The 18,382-nt window shown below is 32.9% G+C and overlaps 3 protein-coding genes across 4 annotated transcripts; 1 reads left to right on the top strand and 2 right to left on the bottom strand.

The window, feature by feature from the left end:
- Positions 1-3,524: 3,524 nt before the first annotated feature.
- On the top strand, positions 3,525-6,591 carry LOC122591167 (probable WRKY transcription factor 26). The gene is made up of 5 exons (XM_043763388.1): positions 3,525-3,939; positions 4,242-4,382; positions 5,069-5,559; positions 5,650-5,811; positions 6,019-6,591. Exons 1-5 carry the CDS (start codon positions 3,658-3,660, stop codon positions 6,446-6,448), a joined length of 1,506 nt encoding a protein of 501 aa, XP_043619323.1. The 5' UTR covers positions 3,525-3,657; the 3' UTR covers positions 6,449-6,591.
- A 318-nt stretch (positions 6,592-6,909) lies between these two features.
- On the bottom strand, positions 6,910-11,361 carry LOC122591165 (CASP-like protein 4B1). Of its 2 annotated transcripts, none has more exons than XM_043763386.1 (3): positions 10,884-11,358; positions 10,569-10,704; positions 6,910-7,339 (listed from the first exon to the last, which is right to left on the bottom strand). In XM_043763386.1, exons 1-3 carry the CDS (start codon positions 11,177-11,179, stop codon positions 7,148-7,150), a joined length of 624 nt encoding a protein of 207 aa, XP_043619321.1. In that variant the 5' UTR covers positions 11,180-11,358; the 3' UTR covers positions 6,910-7,147. The 2 variants fall into 2 exon arrangements, with proteins under 2 accessions (XP_043619321.1, XP_043619322.1); XM_043763387.1 differs by lacking the exon at positions 6,910-7,339 and adding an exon at positions 9,421-9,501 and having other exon boundaries at positions 10,884-11,361.
- A 661-nt stretch (positions 11,362-12,022) lies between these two features.
- Positions 12,023-17,999, bottom strand: LOC122592870 (proline--tRNA ligase, cytoplasmic-like). The gene is made up of 13 exons (XM_043765189.1): positions 17,878-17,999; positions 17,703-17,759; positions 15,717-15,790; positions 15,293-15,385; positions 15,070-15,186; positions 14,787-14,974; positions 14,575-14,641; positions 14,365-14,487; positions 13,841-13,993; positions 13,471-13,755; positions 13,185-13,403; positions 12,386-12,479; positions 12,023-12,277 (listed from the first exon to the last, which is right to left on the bottom strand). The coding sequence occupies exons 2-13, from the start codon at positions 17,746-17,748 to the stop codon at positions 12,213-12,215; spliced, it is 1,524 nt and encodes a 507-aa protein (XP_043621124.1). The 5' UTR covers positions 17,749-17,759; positions 17,878-17,999; the 3' UTR covers positions 12,023-12,212.
- Positions 18,000-18,382: the final 383 nt, after the last annotated feature.

Genomic DNA, 18,382 nt, shown 5'->3' with positions numbered 1-18,382 from the left:
AGTTTTTCATTTATAAATTACGTATATGCCCTACAATAGTCGACCAAACCGTTCTCCTTCCTACAATTATTAGCAAGTAGATATGTATGTATAGAGCATTTGTGTTGTGGGGTAACATAAATATATCACCATTAAACTATTAAAACAACTTTTGGTTTTCTTTTCATGCTTTGATGTGCTAGCAAATTTTAAAATTTTAAGAATAAGTTTTTATTTATTCTTTAATCTATTTAACATTGATGAAGTTTCAAGTAATTTCACATATGTGAGATTTCTATTATGACTCAACTTAGTATTTATATATAAAAAATTTATTTATATTAATAATATATCACTATGTTTAGTATTACATATTTTTTTTATTTATTTCTATTTATGTAATTTTATATAATTTTTAAAAAATTACAGCTACTTTGCCAAACATTTAAATATATTTAAAAAATTTTAGTCACCAGTTTTCAGCTACAGTTACCAGCTACAACTACCCATTACAGCTTGCAGCTACCAACTAGTTTTGCCAAACATACTCAATATGTGAGTATGAAACTTCCACCAAACTAACTTTACACTTGCGAGTTGCAACGCAAGCAAGTACGTTCACAATTTTAAAACTTTCAAGACTACGACCCTAAGAGGCTACTCAATGCCAGAGACTTACCCCTCAAGGACTAGTCCTTGTCAGCGCTACATCAGCAAAAAACACTCCAACGACTAATCCCCACAAAACACACCCAATACACTTATCCCTCAAAGACTAGTCTTGGATCCACCAATTATTTAATTCTACCATTTTATCTAAACTTTACACTTTTAACCCTTCAAAATTATAACAAACTAAAATATACACAAATAAAAAACATTTCATTAAAAATAAAACATTACACAATTTATTTAAGAAAAAAGCGCGCACACAAAAAAAAAAAACCATTACAAGGTAGTAACATTACAACATAATAGTTCTTACAACATATTATAAACTTATTTTTTCATCTCATAAAATGCTTTAGCAGTTATAATGAAATGCTCCAAGGTGGTAACCGCACATTCAAGTTGCTTCAGAGCAACTTGGACCTTGTCGATCTTCCCCTGCAAATAAGTAAAGTATTGACACTCTAGTTCAGTATAATACCCGGTTTGTATATAACTGATTTGTTCTCGACACCATTGCTTCTTCGCACTTAGTTTACGCATAACTGCAACATGTTACTCTTTGAACAATTGGTGGTCAAGGATATCAGCCATGATACTGTCATCTACTTGATCGACAGTCATTGGTGGTTTTTGGTTAGAGACATTTGATGAAGAAGCCATTATTGTTTGAGTTTTAAAAAGAAATATCTGGTAAAAGGAGTCAGTATTTATAGGTGAACAAAAAAGACGCTCCTCCAACGTTCAAAATTCAAAATATTTACACAATTAAGTCCCTCCAACGTTTAAATTCAAAATATTTACACTTTTAGTCCCTCAACGGCCAAAATTCAAAAACATTTACGCTTTCAGTCCCTAAACGGCTAGTCGGATTGCCACTTTATAAATACCAACCCAAAGCACAATTCAGTTTCATCACCATTCCTATTTTCATTATTCTACAAACTCACCCACTATTTGTAACCAAATGGCAAATGAGGTCCTCATCATCAAACAAGAATGTTCATCGACCTCGTCTGACCGAAGATGAGATGAAAACACAAATCATGGCTGATATCAAAGAAGATACCCTCCTTCAAACTGACATCTCTGAGTCATGGGTTACCTATGGGAGAAAAGACGACAATGCGAGCAAAAGGTTGAGGCAATATAAGTATCAGGCCGCAAGGTCTCGAAGCACGAAGAGACATATTCTTTGTTTCTGCAGGATGAGATCAAGAAGGTGGTCGATGATGTTTTTAAGGCCGACCAAACGTTGGGTGACCAATTCACTTGGGTCGAATCGTACCACGACAATTGCGGAGAAGACAAAATCATTTGGGAAGTCAAATGCCCGCAACAACATAAGTGGTGGCTGGACGAAAGCGCTTACCGTGGCTTAGAGAAAATGTCAATAAAAGATGATGACGAGTAATTGAATCGTTATTATGTATTTCGTGTTTTAATTATGTTAATATCTTTTTTAATTATGTGTTTTCTTTTTTATTGTAATGTGCTTTTATAATAAAATTTGTTTGATTGCTAAAAAAAATAGCCATTAAGGATTAAAAGGGACACGTTTTGGAACCTGTTTTGGTCAAAATGGATGTTAAAGGGCCTGTTTTGCCAACTTTTTAAACTTGCAATTGTTTGTCTTCTACCTCAAATGTAGCCGTTGCAATTTAAAAAAAATATAAGGATGTGCGCTACTCGTCCCTCAAGGAACGAATCACTCGGACAAGACTCACGGATGAACCAGGGACGAGTCCCACCCAATGGTGTGGACCCGGACTCGTCCCTCGAAGGCGGACGAACCCAGGACGAGGGCGTTGGGTAAACTCTAAACAATTGAAAATAATGCATGATTCTATGATCCAAAGGTGAACTCCCTTACATTTGTCCTTGCCAAACGCATAAGCACTAATTAAGGCCATACTATAGAAAGCACATACAGGAGTTAAGACTTAAGAGTCGATTATAATCTTTAAAGTGGGGACAAAAGTCGTCGAAACCTCAATTCCGCTACACAATGGTACCACGTGACGATGTTTGGTGTAGGAGCATTTGATGGCAAAAATTTATACGAGTGTACTAGCAATTGTAAAAACATCGCATGTTTAAAAAAGACCTTCGTGAATAAACACTTGCTGATTTTTGCCCTTCCAAGAGTCTAAAATCTTTTATCCAGTAATCAAATAATTATTAAAACCAAAATCATATACGACAAAAATAACATTGTACCAATGGGTAAACCCCAATTGTATCGTCATCATGTGACCACACATGCTTACAGGCTAGAGGTCACAGGTTTAAAGTTTGTGAAAAACAAGTCGAGAAACTATAATGTGATATATGTGAGAAGATGACAAGTTATCACACATAAATTTTATGCGGTATGCATTCTGAGTACTAAAACGGTATATGAGATGAAATAGTTTTCACCCATTACACTTTAAGAATTATCCATCTATTTTGCTAGAAAAGTATAAATTATAATTAATTCATTAAAGTTACAAACATATCTAAAAATCTGGTGATGATACACGACAAATCAAAACTATAAACCGATACAGTATTTTTATAAGCATATCCAAAATTACTTATTTTGCTCTTCCACAATCAATCATACTACCAAAATGCATGCAACAAAACTCATAGACTTCAATTGGCTCATCCTTAAAAAGAACAAACCCCAAAATCAGAGACAATCCAAAACATGAGGGGTTAATTTCTTCTATTTTACTCATTCCACTTGAGCCGCCATGTCCAAGTCAAACCCACAAGCTTTGACCACAAAATATATTCCACGGTCAAACTTCAAAATTTTCTTTCTTCTACTTCTTCTCCTATATTACTAGTTTCCTAGAACATGACACCAATTCATCTCCATAACTCCATAAGTATATCCCATTTCATTCCATAAAAAAAATAAATACCCACATCAACTATTATTGATTCAAACTAGAATTTGTTACAAGCCTATACATACACATATACATATAAAAATTACAAACATAGTATATTCTCATCATGGCTTCTTCTGGTGGCAGCTTGAATACTTCCACTACAACTTCACAATATCCATCATTTTCTTTTTCATCATCTTTTAGTGATCTTATTTCATCTAATAATGGTACTAACAATAATGAAGATACAAACTGGGGTTTCTTTAATGGAAACATGAATAATGGAATTGTTGATAGTCCAAAACCACCTGCAACACCTTTTTCACCATCTTCTTTTCTTTCTACACCAACTGGTTTGAACCAAAATCAGTTCTTGGACTCACCTTTCTTTCCTTTTGGTTCAAGTGTAAGCTTTTTCTTATAAAGTTTTGATTTTTATTCAAGGGTTTTGAATTTTAGCTAATGGTTACGTTTTTTTTTTTAGCAGTAAAACATTATACATCACAGTTATAGATTATATACAACATATACAAAGTTATGGTTCTCAACCAATAAATATATAAAGTTTTGGTTTTTATACATGGGTTTTGAATTTGAGCTAATGGGTGTTTTTTGTTTTGGGTTAGTAAGTGTTTTTTATAGATAAAGTTTTTATTTTTATTGATGGGTTTTGAATTTAGATTAATGGGTGTTTTTTGTTTTGTGCAGATTGTTCCATCTCCAACTACTGGAAGTTTTCCAAGTTTGGATTTTAAGGATGAAGATAGAAAGTATTCAAATTTCTCATTTCAACAACAACAACAACAACAACCAATTAGGCCTATTTCTTCTGTTTCTACTAATAAGATGGTATGCAGTCTCCTCTGTTTTCTAGTGTGTTTTTCTTTCCCAACTAATGGTTTTCTATTTACTTTATTTAATCAAGAAAATATTCATCTTTTTTATCAAGATAATCTTTGGTTTTTTGTTCTTTCTTAGACTTTACAACATTTTATCATGATTTTCAGATATTCATATGTCAAAATTGGTTTCTTGTAACGATATCCAAATGCATCAATTGGTTAGCAGACAATTGATCAGAATTGGTGGCTAGTTTGGGCTTTGACTGCCCAAAGTTGTCTGTTGTTCGCGGACATATGGGGTGCCTTTGAAAATTATTGGACAATAAAAAAACAAACAATTTTTACGTTTTGCTTTGTAACTAAGATACTATTTCCTCTGTCTCAAACTTATTGTTTGTCTGTCCTACCATTTTAGTTTGTACAAAGATAAATAATATACCTTTCAAAAATTAATATGAATAATGACTACCTTCCGATATATGAAACTATATTATTGTCAAGTTATGAAACTAAATAATTGTTTGATATAAATGATTACTTTCCCATAGTATTTACAGTAGTATGATAGAGATCAAGAAACATTGAATAAATGATAAAATGTGAAGACTTTCATTTTACTAAAATGTAAGTTGCATTATTAAATAAATAGTTCTAGTTGTAATGTGATTCATTGAACTTTTATGTATGAAACAGGAAGAACAAGTGAAAACACAACCACAAGATTGGAATTTGACCAAACAAACTGATTTTGTGACAGAAATAAACAAACCCAAATCAGAATCAACACAAGCAACTACCCACTATGTTTCTGATCAATCTCAAGCCACTAGAGACCAAACAAAGTTAGAAGATGGTTACAATTGGAGAAAGTATGGGCAAAAACAAGTAAAAGGTAGCGAAAATCCTCGAAGTTATTACAAATGTACATATCCTAATTGTCCTACAAAAAGGAAAGTTGAGAGAAACTTAGAAGGACATGTCACCGAAATCGTTTACAAAGGAAGTCATAGTCACTCAAAGCCTCAAAATGCCAAGAAATCGTCTTCAAACAATTTTTTTGAAGCCCCAACTGACAGCAATCATGTTGATTCCTCTGTGTCGTTTGGGGAGGACGAGTTTGACCAAGTCTCATCCATGAGTAAATCGGGAGATGATCATGACAATGAGCCTGAAGCTAAGAGATGGTAAGTGGAGTTTCTGTTCAAGTGTGACTAAAAGTGGCTAAATGCTAATAGCATTTTTTTAATGAACTATTGAATTTTTTTTTTTTGTAGGAAGGGTGAGACTGAGAGTGAAGCCATATCGGGGCCTGGTAGTCGAGCGGTCAGAGAACCAAGAATCGTGGTTCAGACGACGAGTGATATTGACATTCTTGATGATGGTTATAGATGGAGGAAATATGGACAAAAAGTAGTTAAAGGGAATCCAAATCCAAGGTACATTTGTACTTTTGAGTTAATAAAAGTCACTTAAAATTTTTTTAATGCTGATGAAACTTTAAAATGGTTTTTGGTTATCTTTGCATAATGACAATTTACAATTTTCAGCAACAATCACTCAAATCTTGTATTAATCAGTCATTTTACATGCTTCATGACTTGGATCTTTTTTTGCTTAACATGGACTCTTTGTTACTATTACAGGAGTTACTACAAGTGCACATTCGTCGGGTGTCCTGTAAGGAAACACGTAGAACGAGCTTCACATGACTTACGAGCCGTGATCACAACTTATGAAGGGAAACACAACCATGATGTGCCTGCACCCCGCGGTAGTGGGAGTTACACCATTAATAGACCACCAACAACCAACAATGGTAATCCCAACAACAATTATGCCCACATGGCTACTAGGCCATCAGCAAACTACTCAAGTAACATTCCAAACACAACAGGGATGGTCAACAATAATGGGGGTCAACCCCCATACACTCTGCAAATGTTGCAGAGCTCTGGAAATTACGGGCTCCAGGAGAACTCGTACATGAATCAAAGTCGGGCGAAAGACATGTCATTATCGAGTGCCAAGGCAGAACCCGAAGATGATTTGTTTTACAACTCCTTTTTAGGATAAATCAAGAGAAGATTAACAAAGGTGATCAAAGATCAATTAGTTTTTGGCACTAATTTGGTAGGAAATTTTTAGGTGTTTGCCAAGTGAGGGTAATTTGTATTTGTTGTATCATATACATAATAAAACATAACTTTCCTTGAAAATATTCTTTTTTAAAAATCAAATAAAAAGTATACAACTCTTCTTCTTCTTTTTTTTCTTTTTTTTTTTTTTTTTCCCACTCTTCAGTGGTTCTCTTTTCTTTCTTTCTTTTTTTGTTTGGCAAGCAATCCATTTTTATTCTTATATAGTTAAGTGCTACTAAAGCTTTTGACTAGTATGAATTCAAGTTTTTGGTTTTACACTTCTATAAATTATAAGATTATGAATTTTTCTTGATCCCTTTTTTCTTTAGATATGAATGATTGTATTTATCTATAGATATGTTTCTATCTTGACATTGTTGACATTCGTGATAAAAGTATGATATGATTTGTTACAATCACGTTATAAAATGCAAAGAAGTAATGTTATTACAACTTATACCTGTTAAAACCAAAAAATGGTTCTATTTTCAATTTGTATACTATACATGTGATGTGAGGGTCTATGCTACATTAGAAATGAATGATACAAAGATTTAAAAAGAATGTGTACTAATTTACAAGAAAGAAAACACAAAAGCACAAAGACAAAAAAGTAAAATGAGCTTCGAATCGATTAGATATATGACTGTTTTACTAGTTTGTACCCGGAGAACATGGATGACAAGCCGAGAATGAAGAACGCTAGAAACTCCATGCTAATGCATGCGGCTGTAGCGTCTGTAAAGCTGTTATCGGCTCCTTCTCTCATTCGGTTTGTCATTGGCACGGCTGCGGATGCTGATGATATTAACAAGTAGGCTATAATCTACAACATATATGAGATTGAAATATGTAATTAACCATAAATATTTATCAAATTAATTTGTGATAACGTTATAAACTGTCGTTGGGACAGTTTGGAATAAACCAAGAATACGTATTATCCCAATACGAAATTACTTTAATTGTAAAATGATCACATATGCCATTAATATGAAAATTTTTGATATATCTAAATTGTAATGTACTGCCTATCCAATATTATGCGCTTTTGAACTTGGATTTAATGTCCCATATAACCATATTGTCTAATTAAGCAATATACCTTTAACACTGACGAACATCTTTAACGAGTAGTTCACTTCCAATAAGTACCGTATAAATAGATACAATACTAGATTTTAGACCCGTGTCTAACACTGGACACGAGACTTACGACATTATTAATATTAGATATTAATAGATGTAACTCATAAAAGCTTATAAGTTCAAAATTGAAAATATATGTAGATATTATGTGTTTAATTCAAATGCCAAGAATGTTAAGTTAATAGAAAGAAACTAATGTAATAAAAAAAACATTGGAAGCATATACCCTGTTTCATCAATTGAAAGACTTTTTATACAGACGAAATTTGTTGTAATATCTTTTGTCTTCCCATCTTTGTCACATATTAACACTTTAAAGCCCCTTCTCGACTTAACTCGAGATAGTGCGATGTACAATTGTTCTTGTGTGAAAGCCGGACTTTGTAGATAGAAACCAATTTTAATAACATTGTAAAAATAATTATTTTAGTTATTTGTTTTTTATTAATTATATAAAATTATGTAAAAATTAAATGGTGACATCATCGAGAATCAATTTGATAAAATCGATCGATATAATTAGTTAATAAGTCATAAGTTCAACTTTCTTTATTAATATTTTAATAGTACAATTACTATTAAAATCTTGATATATTTACATTAAATTTAATTTATTGTTAATATATATATATATATGATATAACGTATTATTGGTATATATTAGTTATTATTTTTTATTGGATAAGTATTAGCTATTATTCTATCAGATATATATTAGCTATTATTATTATTTATTTATTATATTCAAATTATTGGGTAAAAAGTGTAAATTTGTTATGGAAAAAACAAAAAAGTGTAAATTAAAGTCAAAATTGAAAACAAAAGTCAACATTAAAAAATCGAGAGCTATGATTGGTCGATAAGTTATTAGAGCAACTGTAATTTAGTATAATAAAAAATACTTATAAATACATGAAATAAGAGATATATAGATACAATATATTAATAATTCTTTGATAAGTGGGCAAGTTGCTAAATCTAAAACATTCCACCTTGAAATTGAAGTATATCAAACTAATATTCATGTAATCTAGGTATTTAAGCGGGGGCGAAAAATGCTTTTTTTTTCGCACGTAAAGTGATGATAACAACTAAATTATTACAGTTTTAACATTTTAAAGATTTTTTTACTAGGTTGAGCAGTATGTAAATTTTTATTATTTTTTTACATTTTGGTCGTTTCAATTTCTCATTTAGCTGCATAAGTAGTTATGTGTAAGTTTTATTATCATAAAACCATTTTAAAAAATTAGAGTTAGTTAAATTAATTGACCAGTATCACATGTTATTTTAACTCGTAACACTAATAAAGAATAAATCATTTTTTAAAAATAATTACACTCCTTCGATTTAGCGGCCGTCTGGGCTACCCCTATCTACAATATAATTCTGCCTATGCATTTATGGTGGAATAATCATTCTTAAAATCTAACACGTTATAAGTTAAATATATTATTTATTGATTAAACCTTAATATTTTGTCAATGTCAGGTTATCCTGCTTGAGACAGACTCAATTTCAATCCGTGATACAGGTCATATAAAAATGTTTTGGGGAGTCGATCTAATAGTAGGAATAAATTGGTATATGTTTATTTTGACAAAAATAAAGAAAATAAAATCTTACATCTTCTTGCATAAATATGTATCAAGTTTCAGAATCGACTCGGAATACAAGTACTAAAAATAACAATATGTTAAACCAACTGAGTTAAACTGGTGTCTTTTATAAAAACAATTTATTTGTAACGTCGTTCGTTCATATGTCACAATCAGTGGAAGCTTCAAAGTAAACTTTGACAGCAATAAAGACTAGGAGACCCAACTGTCTTATGTTATTCTATAAAAACATCAAAATAATTTTGTAAATAATCATTATATGGTATTATTAACATGTATATAAAACTAACCCAATTAATCATAAAAATGTATTAAATCAGGATATAAAAATCTCATCCTCACGAAATCTCATATTGATATGTATTAGTATCACAGAGTGTTTTTCACGTAAAAATTAAGTTGAATAATACCAATTAACCACTCAATAACTCTAAATAAACTGATATCATACAATGATCGTGTGTTTATACATGTTTGAACTTTGAATACTAATATAACATTTTCCATATAAATATAATTAATAATACAATATAATAATAATATAGGAAAATGATATATTGTCGTTAATGGTATAATATAATAACATTTGAATCACAAAGCCGGCCTTATCCGGAAAACAGTTTTCAGTAACAACCCAATATTACCGATTTTGACCAATTGACATTTTTTGGTTTAATTTTTAACCAATAAGAGCACGTCATGTGGCATTCCAAAAATTTGTCAAAACTTGCTAAAATTTAATAAATTGGTAGGGTGCAATAGAAAATTCGGCATATCGGTTCAATACTAATTAATAATTAATTTTTAGGGTGCATGTGGCACTTGCCGACTGACCGATACTAGCCGATTCACATACTATAGACTCGTCAAATAGCTGATATTTGCTGATGTTTTTTGCTGATAAAACTTGCTGACTACACCTTGTCCCTTAAGTTCCTAACATCTAACGACTGAAACAAATTAATCTAGTTGGATATTCGTAGTTTATGTTATATCATCATACGTCACATTTGTCGATAACAAAATGGACCACAAAAAAGAATTCCATTACGACTTTAAAAATAACTTTTCCACTAAAAATAATTTATACGTAACTCGGAATGAATTGGAAGTAACAGATGTACTAATCGGAAAAAGAGTCTCTCTGTTGACTTGACGTTCCTAATTGATTTTGATCAACCGTCATTTGCAATACTTATAACGTGTTAACTATACATCTAAACAATATTTATAAAGTGTTATCTATAAATTTAAAGACTATATATGATTAGCAAAATCAAAACAAACCTGATCGCCGAAGAAATCAATTAACGCCATATTCTTGCGAGACATTACTTGTTTTCCGGTAGACATCTCATGTATCTGCCTCCACGACTGCAATCCGGTATATAATGTTGCCAAAATCGCTATCGCTAATACATATCTATTCATGTATCAAAAATACAAAAATTAAACGGATGTAAGTACCTTGATAAATAGGACTACCAAATGTCCCATCGATAACTAATTAAAATGTTGTGAGTTCAGGTCTCAGCGTGACAACAAGTAAGTCTGAATGAATATTTGTCGTATAATAAAATACTATGAATAAAAAAAACACACCTGTATTCTTCGTATTCGTCAAAATTTCTACCACGACCATGTTTATTACTTGCCATAATAATAAAGGCAAGTAACGAAAAAACAAAACCAAAAGTTCTCAAACCAAGAGAGACTCTAATAAACATGTCTTCATGTCTCCATCTTCTAAGGATACCGGTGACCCCGAATCCTGGAGGTGGGGGCAAAGGCGTTTGTGGCGGATTATTAGTATTGTCATTTTCGATATCGGACGTGCCTGATGGGGCTGTTGGTGTTGGTAATTTGGCTGGTGGTGGTGATGAAGAAAAAGATGACATGGAATGTAGTTAGGAATTATTCTGGATGTAATTAAGAAAGTGTGTGTTTTTTAGTAGTACGAATTTTGTGGGTTTGATGTTTGAATGAATGGATGGACATAAAATGTGAAGAAATCAATGGAATTTTGGAGATGGATCCAATGGGACAGAAGGGAAAATTGTTCCTTTTGACAACTCATTTAAAAGATGGTTGTAATATTTTATGTCTTTATATAGTTTGATTTTATCTTTTCTTATGGTAGTTGACAAATACTCATTTAAAGGTATATACTACTCAATTTGGATTTTTTGGATTCCTTTGTTTTTTCCTCGATAGTATTCAATACGAGTATATAAACTAATTCGGGTAACTATTAGTCTATTACATTGTTAGGTAACCAATAGAATGACAATAATATTAAAATTAAATTAAACGCATCACTTTAAATACGGTTCTAGTGTTTTGTTTCTGTTTATCATATGCTTTGTTGTTTCTTTGGTTAATATTATATATACTTTTCGATTCTAAGAAAGTATGTACGTTTTTAAGGATGATGATGTAACCTTTTTTTAAACATGCCAGTTGCCAATTAATTAAAGAGGAATGATGAATTCTCCTTACCGTTTCATTATGATTTATGAGGCCTGAAATTTGAAAATGACCTTGTGATGTTAATTCATGTAAAACATTAGATGCTTAACAATGAAAAAGAATGGCACAAAACAATATATGAAAGTAAAAGAAATACGACCATTTTCACAATCATCATGTTTCATCATCACTGCGCTACCACTCTAATTTTCTAGCCAAAAGATGTACACTTTTAACCCCAACATAAACAACAATTTGAAAGGCGGAGATGATAAGTGTAACAGTACCAAACAAGTATTTTCCATTTAAGAGGTTCAAAACCCCAAAGAGTATGAGCAGCTAATGTTTCAATTTTTCAAACACATAACACCAACTGTAATGTGAAGGGTTGAGCCAGAAAATAAAATCTCTCAAATGTTAGATATGGTTATAAAAGACATGAATATAACATGATCGATGATCTTAATAACTTCGTCCCCAGTAAGTCCATTTCTTAGCAGGTTTTCCTGACGCAAAGCATAATGTGCCTGTCACAAAGAGAAACAGATTGATTTCAAATCAGTTACAAAATGAACATATGCCTAAAGGAATAACTAGTATGGTATGTCTTTTCTATAGTTAGCCTCTAAGAATACCTTCAGGCATTTCAGGCTGATCAAACGGAGAGCAAAGCGTCTTACAAGCTCCCGACTCTTCTTTTGTCTTGGCTTTCACTTGCTTCTCAACTTCCTGAAGTATCATTAAATTCCCATAGAAATTAATAATCATATCTTAACCAAAAGCACAAATGAACGAACTATAGTAGGGTATATAACGAACGCAGACTTATAGAGAAAAAAATTTGACCCATTTACTAATGAATGGGTCAATAGGATTATGTTGTAGCTCTAGTTGGTGAAACAGAAAAACATAGCTTCAAAGAAAGTAGGTTGAAATTCACTCGCTAGTACGACCTGAATCGGCAGTAGAATAAAACAAACCGATAAAAAAACATATGAAAAAAGAAGATTGAATATCACAGAGATGAAAATTTTCAGGAACACACAAATCAAGTCAAACATAGCATGATTGCATCCCTGACGCCCTGTGTGTATTCATCATATAACATACCTTCCCCTCCCCCCCCCCCCCCCCCCCCCCCCCCCCCCCCCCCCAAATTAACCTTGATCCCAAAGAATCCAAGTCATATCACAGACTCACTCTGGTGTTTTAGATTCATAAAACCTACTAAATATCCCATTTAATTAAGATCAACATTAAATAATACATCTGTTGTCAATTTATTAAACATGCTGGTTAATTGTGAAGAGGCAGAAAATACATTATTTGGATAAAAAAGTGTTTCTAGCCCAATCCAAACTAAAAACACTGGTTTGACCACAACCCATTCCAACACAATACCCAAATCACCCATTACATAGTACAAAGTATTACCTCTTCATCACACCATGGAGCCAAGATCAACTTCTTTTGGCCCAAAGCTACAATAAATTCGTCCCAGGTTTTTGTAACTTGAATACATGCATCCCGTTTTTGCTTAGCAACGGTGAACATGTTTTGCTGAATATCTTCCAAAAGAACCTTCACTTTATCAGCCAATTCCGCCATAGGAACATCAACCTTTGCTCCATTGTCCCGACGAACAGTGCGCACCTAAAAAGAAACACACGTCAGGTGTTATATAAAACACTTGCAGTTCTAAAGAATGCACATTGTTTACCTGTTTATTAGCAAGATCTTTAGGTCCTATTTCAATCCTCAAGGGGACACCTTTCATTTCCCAGTGAGAATACTTCCACCCAGGAGAATAATTCTCTCTGAGATCTGCTTCCGCACGTATACCCATGTCACATAGAGTTTTTACAGTCTCTGAACAGGCGTTCATTATTTCTTTGACGTCTGCATCTTTGAAAGGCACGTGAATCACAATAACTTGTACTGCTGAAACTTTTGGAGGCAGGACCAAGCCTTTATCATCACCGTGCACCATTACCATCACCCCAAGCTGCAGACAAATACAGTTTCTAATAAGAGCTACTTAGATATAATTAAACAGCATTAGCAAAGGTTAATGAAAACCAATCAGTTACCGTTCTAGTACTGTATGCCCAAGAATTCTGCCAGACCATAGCCTTCTCTCCCTTTTCATCCTCGAAATTTATCTCAAACATCTTAGCAAAATTCTGGCCTAAGCAATGGGATGTTGCACCCTGTACACCACGACCTGTATTTGGAATGAAGGCCTGCAAGCATGGAAGCACTCATAGTGACAAATGTTGTAGCATTAACTAACGTCGGGGCAAAATGACAGTTACTAGTATAAACAATACTAGCCTTTTCTAGTACGAGTTAAAACGAATCATAACAGATTGCAGTGGCCAATAACGGAGTACAGTCAAAATCTTTTAAATTAACTACTTTAAGAACTTGCATGCACTAAACCTAAACTCTTTGGGCAGACTTTCAGCCATTTTGGCCCAATTTTCTTGTTTTCTAACTTTATAGGGATGACATATACAAAATCCAAATCACCCCATTCGTCAAGAAATGAGTCTCTACTAAAAAAATTACATTTCATAAGTCATAACTGATACTCGTAGTATTTATTAAGTACCTCAACACTGGTTGTATACAGACCACCAGCAAATTTCTCAAGTTCACTCTTCTTTCCTTTCACAACAGGTACAGCCAGGTACTCCTCATACAGTCGCCTATAAAGTTCTAGAATTTCAAGAACCTAAAACACATCATTAGCCACAATCAGACTAATAGTTCATTAGTTCAACCTTTTCACATGTATTAATAAATTAGTAGTGTTTACAACCTCAATGTCTGCCTCCTCCTTTGTTGCATGAGCAGTGTGCCCTTCTTGCCAAAGAAACTCGCGACTCCTAAAATAGTGGAAAACAGAGCATTGATGGCACCGAATTCAAATTTAGATCATAATGCATGAGCAATTTGACGAAATAAACATCATATGATGCTACAACTAGGCATGCAAAATAACTAGATAGATGACCATGCACCAAAAAGCACCTGATAAATGGAGTAGGGTTACTGAACTCCCATCGAACAACATTGCACCATTGATTAAGTTTTAAGGGCAAGTCACGATGTCCCCTGATCCACTTAGAAAAATATGGATACATGACAGTTTCGCTAGTTGGGCGGATGGCAATAGGAACTTCCAAATCAGAGTCACCGGATCTTGTGACCCAAGCTACCTGAACTTTCCAAAAAGTTTAATAAGTATACGACATAACAAAGAGCAGCACATATCAGACAGACAAAAGCTATGACAACCACATGTAATTAATACCTCAGGAGCAAAACCCTCCACATGATCCTTCTCCTTTTGTAGAACATTATTGGATACAAAAAGGGGGAAGTAGCAAGGTTTAATCTTCATTTTCTTTATTTCCGGATCGAAGTAGTTCTGCAAAAAAAATGAAATATATTTACCCAGGTGACACAATGAGGAAAAAAAGGGCAAGAAAAGCATCAAAACAAACATTTGATTAAGGTAAGAATGACAAGCTTACCTGCATTATCTCCCAAATGGCCATTGTCCATGGTCGAAGGATGTAACAGCCAGATATTTCATAGTATTCAATCATTTCACCATTTATAACAACCTATAGAAGAGAAACATAATAATTTAGAGAATGATATGACAAGAGCTGACTTCATTTCTAGAAAGTTTAGAAAGTGTGTAATCATTGAAAAGGTCGGCCAACTGTAATTTCTTTACATCAACAAAGCAAAAAAAATTAATCATCTTAAGCTCTTAAATTTATAAATAAACTTGTTTGGTACATAAATTGTTGATACATTAACAAAATCTTTAGCATGCAACCTTGAAACATACAACCCTCCAAATTTTTTATAATAACAATGTAACATAGTACAAAACTCAGCATATGAAATAATGGTAAAGGTGGAAAGAAGAAATAGACACGCCATTACCTCAGAATACCACTCCCCAAAATTTCCGTCTTTAGTATTAGTAAGACCCAGACCAGTCTCCTTCTTCCTTCCCTCTGCAGTCACAGTTTTATTTACAGATCTTTTATAGAAATCAAATATACGCATATACGCTTATATATAACATTCAAACATCATTGTGTGTAGGCTGCAATCATGTCAAACCACATTACGAACTCCTATGGCCCAACTCAAAAACTATTCAACAATAACTCTATTCAAGTAAAGCTCAAAGCCATAACTAGCCTCTCATTTCACGTTATTATTCTTTGTAGTGTGTATACAGATATCAAGAATCATGCAAGCCCTATAGGGCAGTGAGCTTGACAATGAAAGTTATATTGAGCTGCAGCTTGAAGGTCAATCTCAGGCTTGGTATTGTTTCAGCATGGTTACATCCTTACTAGAGAAACACAGCTAAAAGTGAGTTTTAGATCAATTACACTCCATCATAAATAAATAACAGATCTAGATACTATTACTCGTACAAACGAATAGTGAGATATACTATACTCAAGGCTGTAATGATCACTAATCAGTAATCGACCAGTCGAGGACCTTGAAGCGCATACTCGGATTGTAAAATTATATACAAATAATAAGCGTCCTTAGTATATGTTTAGAAAGAATGAAAGACAAGTGGTTTTAGATTATATGTTTATGCATAAGCATAACTGATCAAAGGACCCTAGAAATATGTTTAGAAACATTTAACACAATTGTTCAAATACTCAAAACCAATTTTTGACCATGTTTGACTGAGTTTTAACAGAGTCATCAGCCAAGCAATCCAAGTGTCGACCAAATTTTGGACAAAACCAATTATTTAGGACAAGTATGCTCAACTTGCCTCACCCACTAACCGAGTGGCAAGTAATCCCAGGTACTCAGCCTAGTAGACCGAGTTTTACAACAGTGTCTATAGTAGTAATGTACTGATGTGTATCTATCAGCTGTCTCTTGACAACATATTGATGACTTAGCTTCAACTTTCGAAGATATATTAAACTAAGAGACAGCATCCAGTTTGCATTAATCTTCAATTAATAGATTTATACATATACTCAAACAAGGCCAACTGACTTATTGTATGCATCTAATAATGCTGAAATTATACTAAGAACCGGACACACACTTTGTGTAAATGAATAATGTGTAAGAATGAAATGACAGTCATCAATCTGTACCATATAATTTCACACACATACTAACAGATTTTAGTATATACATCAGACAACACATGCATTAGAAGGCTTGTGGTGAAAATGTGTCCTGATACAGAAAACGTTCACAACAAAATACTAACCTGCTCATTAAACTATTAAATTTTGTTCCAAAAGAGTCCCTATGGCGCGACTTTGTAACCGTTTACCAGTTGAGCGGCAGAACTGGATGCTGCGGCATTTCTAACTCACAATTTGTTCCTAAAATAGCTATTACACAAAGACGTTTTTATTGAAAATACTCGTTATACTTTCGAATTATTTCCGAAATAGTCGCTAGTAAAATATGCCAACTCACCTCCACATATACATTGCTAAATTATTTTCGGTGATAAAATAGTTTAAGTAGAGAATTACATATAAACAACTTCAACGACTAGACGAGCACTTATAGTCATGTTGCCTATATTGTGACCTATTCGAAACTACTTAGGTTGCCATTATATATAACTTATGCTCCTAATTTAAAGTTATAACGCTAACCGTAACTACAAAACAACCTCAAATTTCTATTACGCATACAAAATAATCGAACGCACTAAACGAAATAATGTTCGGCTTAATCACTATCATATTCACATTCACAATTCAAACATAAAAACATATGAATCTAGAGAAAATAAATGATAGATACATATTTTACCACATGTAACTGATATATATATATATATATATACATATATATATTATATAAAATAAAAAATAAATATAAAAATTAGTACAAATATTAACAAATTTAACTTACTACTGGATTTAGCAACAGCATTTGATTTGTTAGCTTTCGTAGCCATCTCTCACTTATCTGCAATTCATTTTATAAAAAAAATTTCATATAATATACATTATAATTCAGCAATAAATAGAATAATATGTATGTATGTATATACACACAACTAATATATATTTATGTAATAACATACCTGAACTGAAGTCAGCAGAAAAGTAGAATTGAGCGGATTTCAGTGAGACTCACGGCCGCCGGAATTCTCGTTGGTCAACCGCCGGAATCGAAAGCTGTCAAATATTATGGAGAGGAGTTACTCATATGTATCCACGAACCCTAAAATATTCTCTATTTACTAAGTTACACAACATCCCCTTATTATTTTCAGTTTATACAATAATGCCCCTTAAAGTTTGTTTCGGCGGGTCGTGACATATCAAATGAGATTGGTACATCCGCTACCAATGCGGCGGTAAGATGGTGAGGGTGATAGGTCATAGAGGTGATAAGTCATAAAGTACGATAGCCAAATAACTTAGTCGTACGGGCTCCGTACTCGGATTTAAAAATTCATCTAAAGTATATCGAATGACATCTCTAATGAAAGAGCATGAAATTTTAAGAACACCCATACAACTTTTATAATTTATCGATATACGGTTTTTGAGATAAAATATTTTGAATAAATTAGAGGAATAAAA

The sequence above is a fragment of the Erigeron canadensis genome, chromosome 3 (assembly GCF_010389155.1).
Source record: "Erigeron canadensis isolate Cc75 chromosome 3, C_canadensis_v1, whole genome shotgun sequence".
Lineage (NCBI taxonomy): Eukaryota > Viridiplantae > Streptophyta > Magnoliopsida > Asterales > Asteraceae > Erigeron > Erigeron canadensis.
Note: the sequence above shows the minus strand (reverse complement) of the source record. Positions and strands in the feature narration are given on the sequence as shown.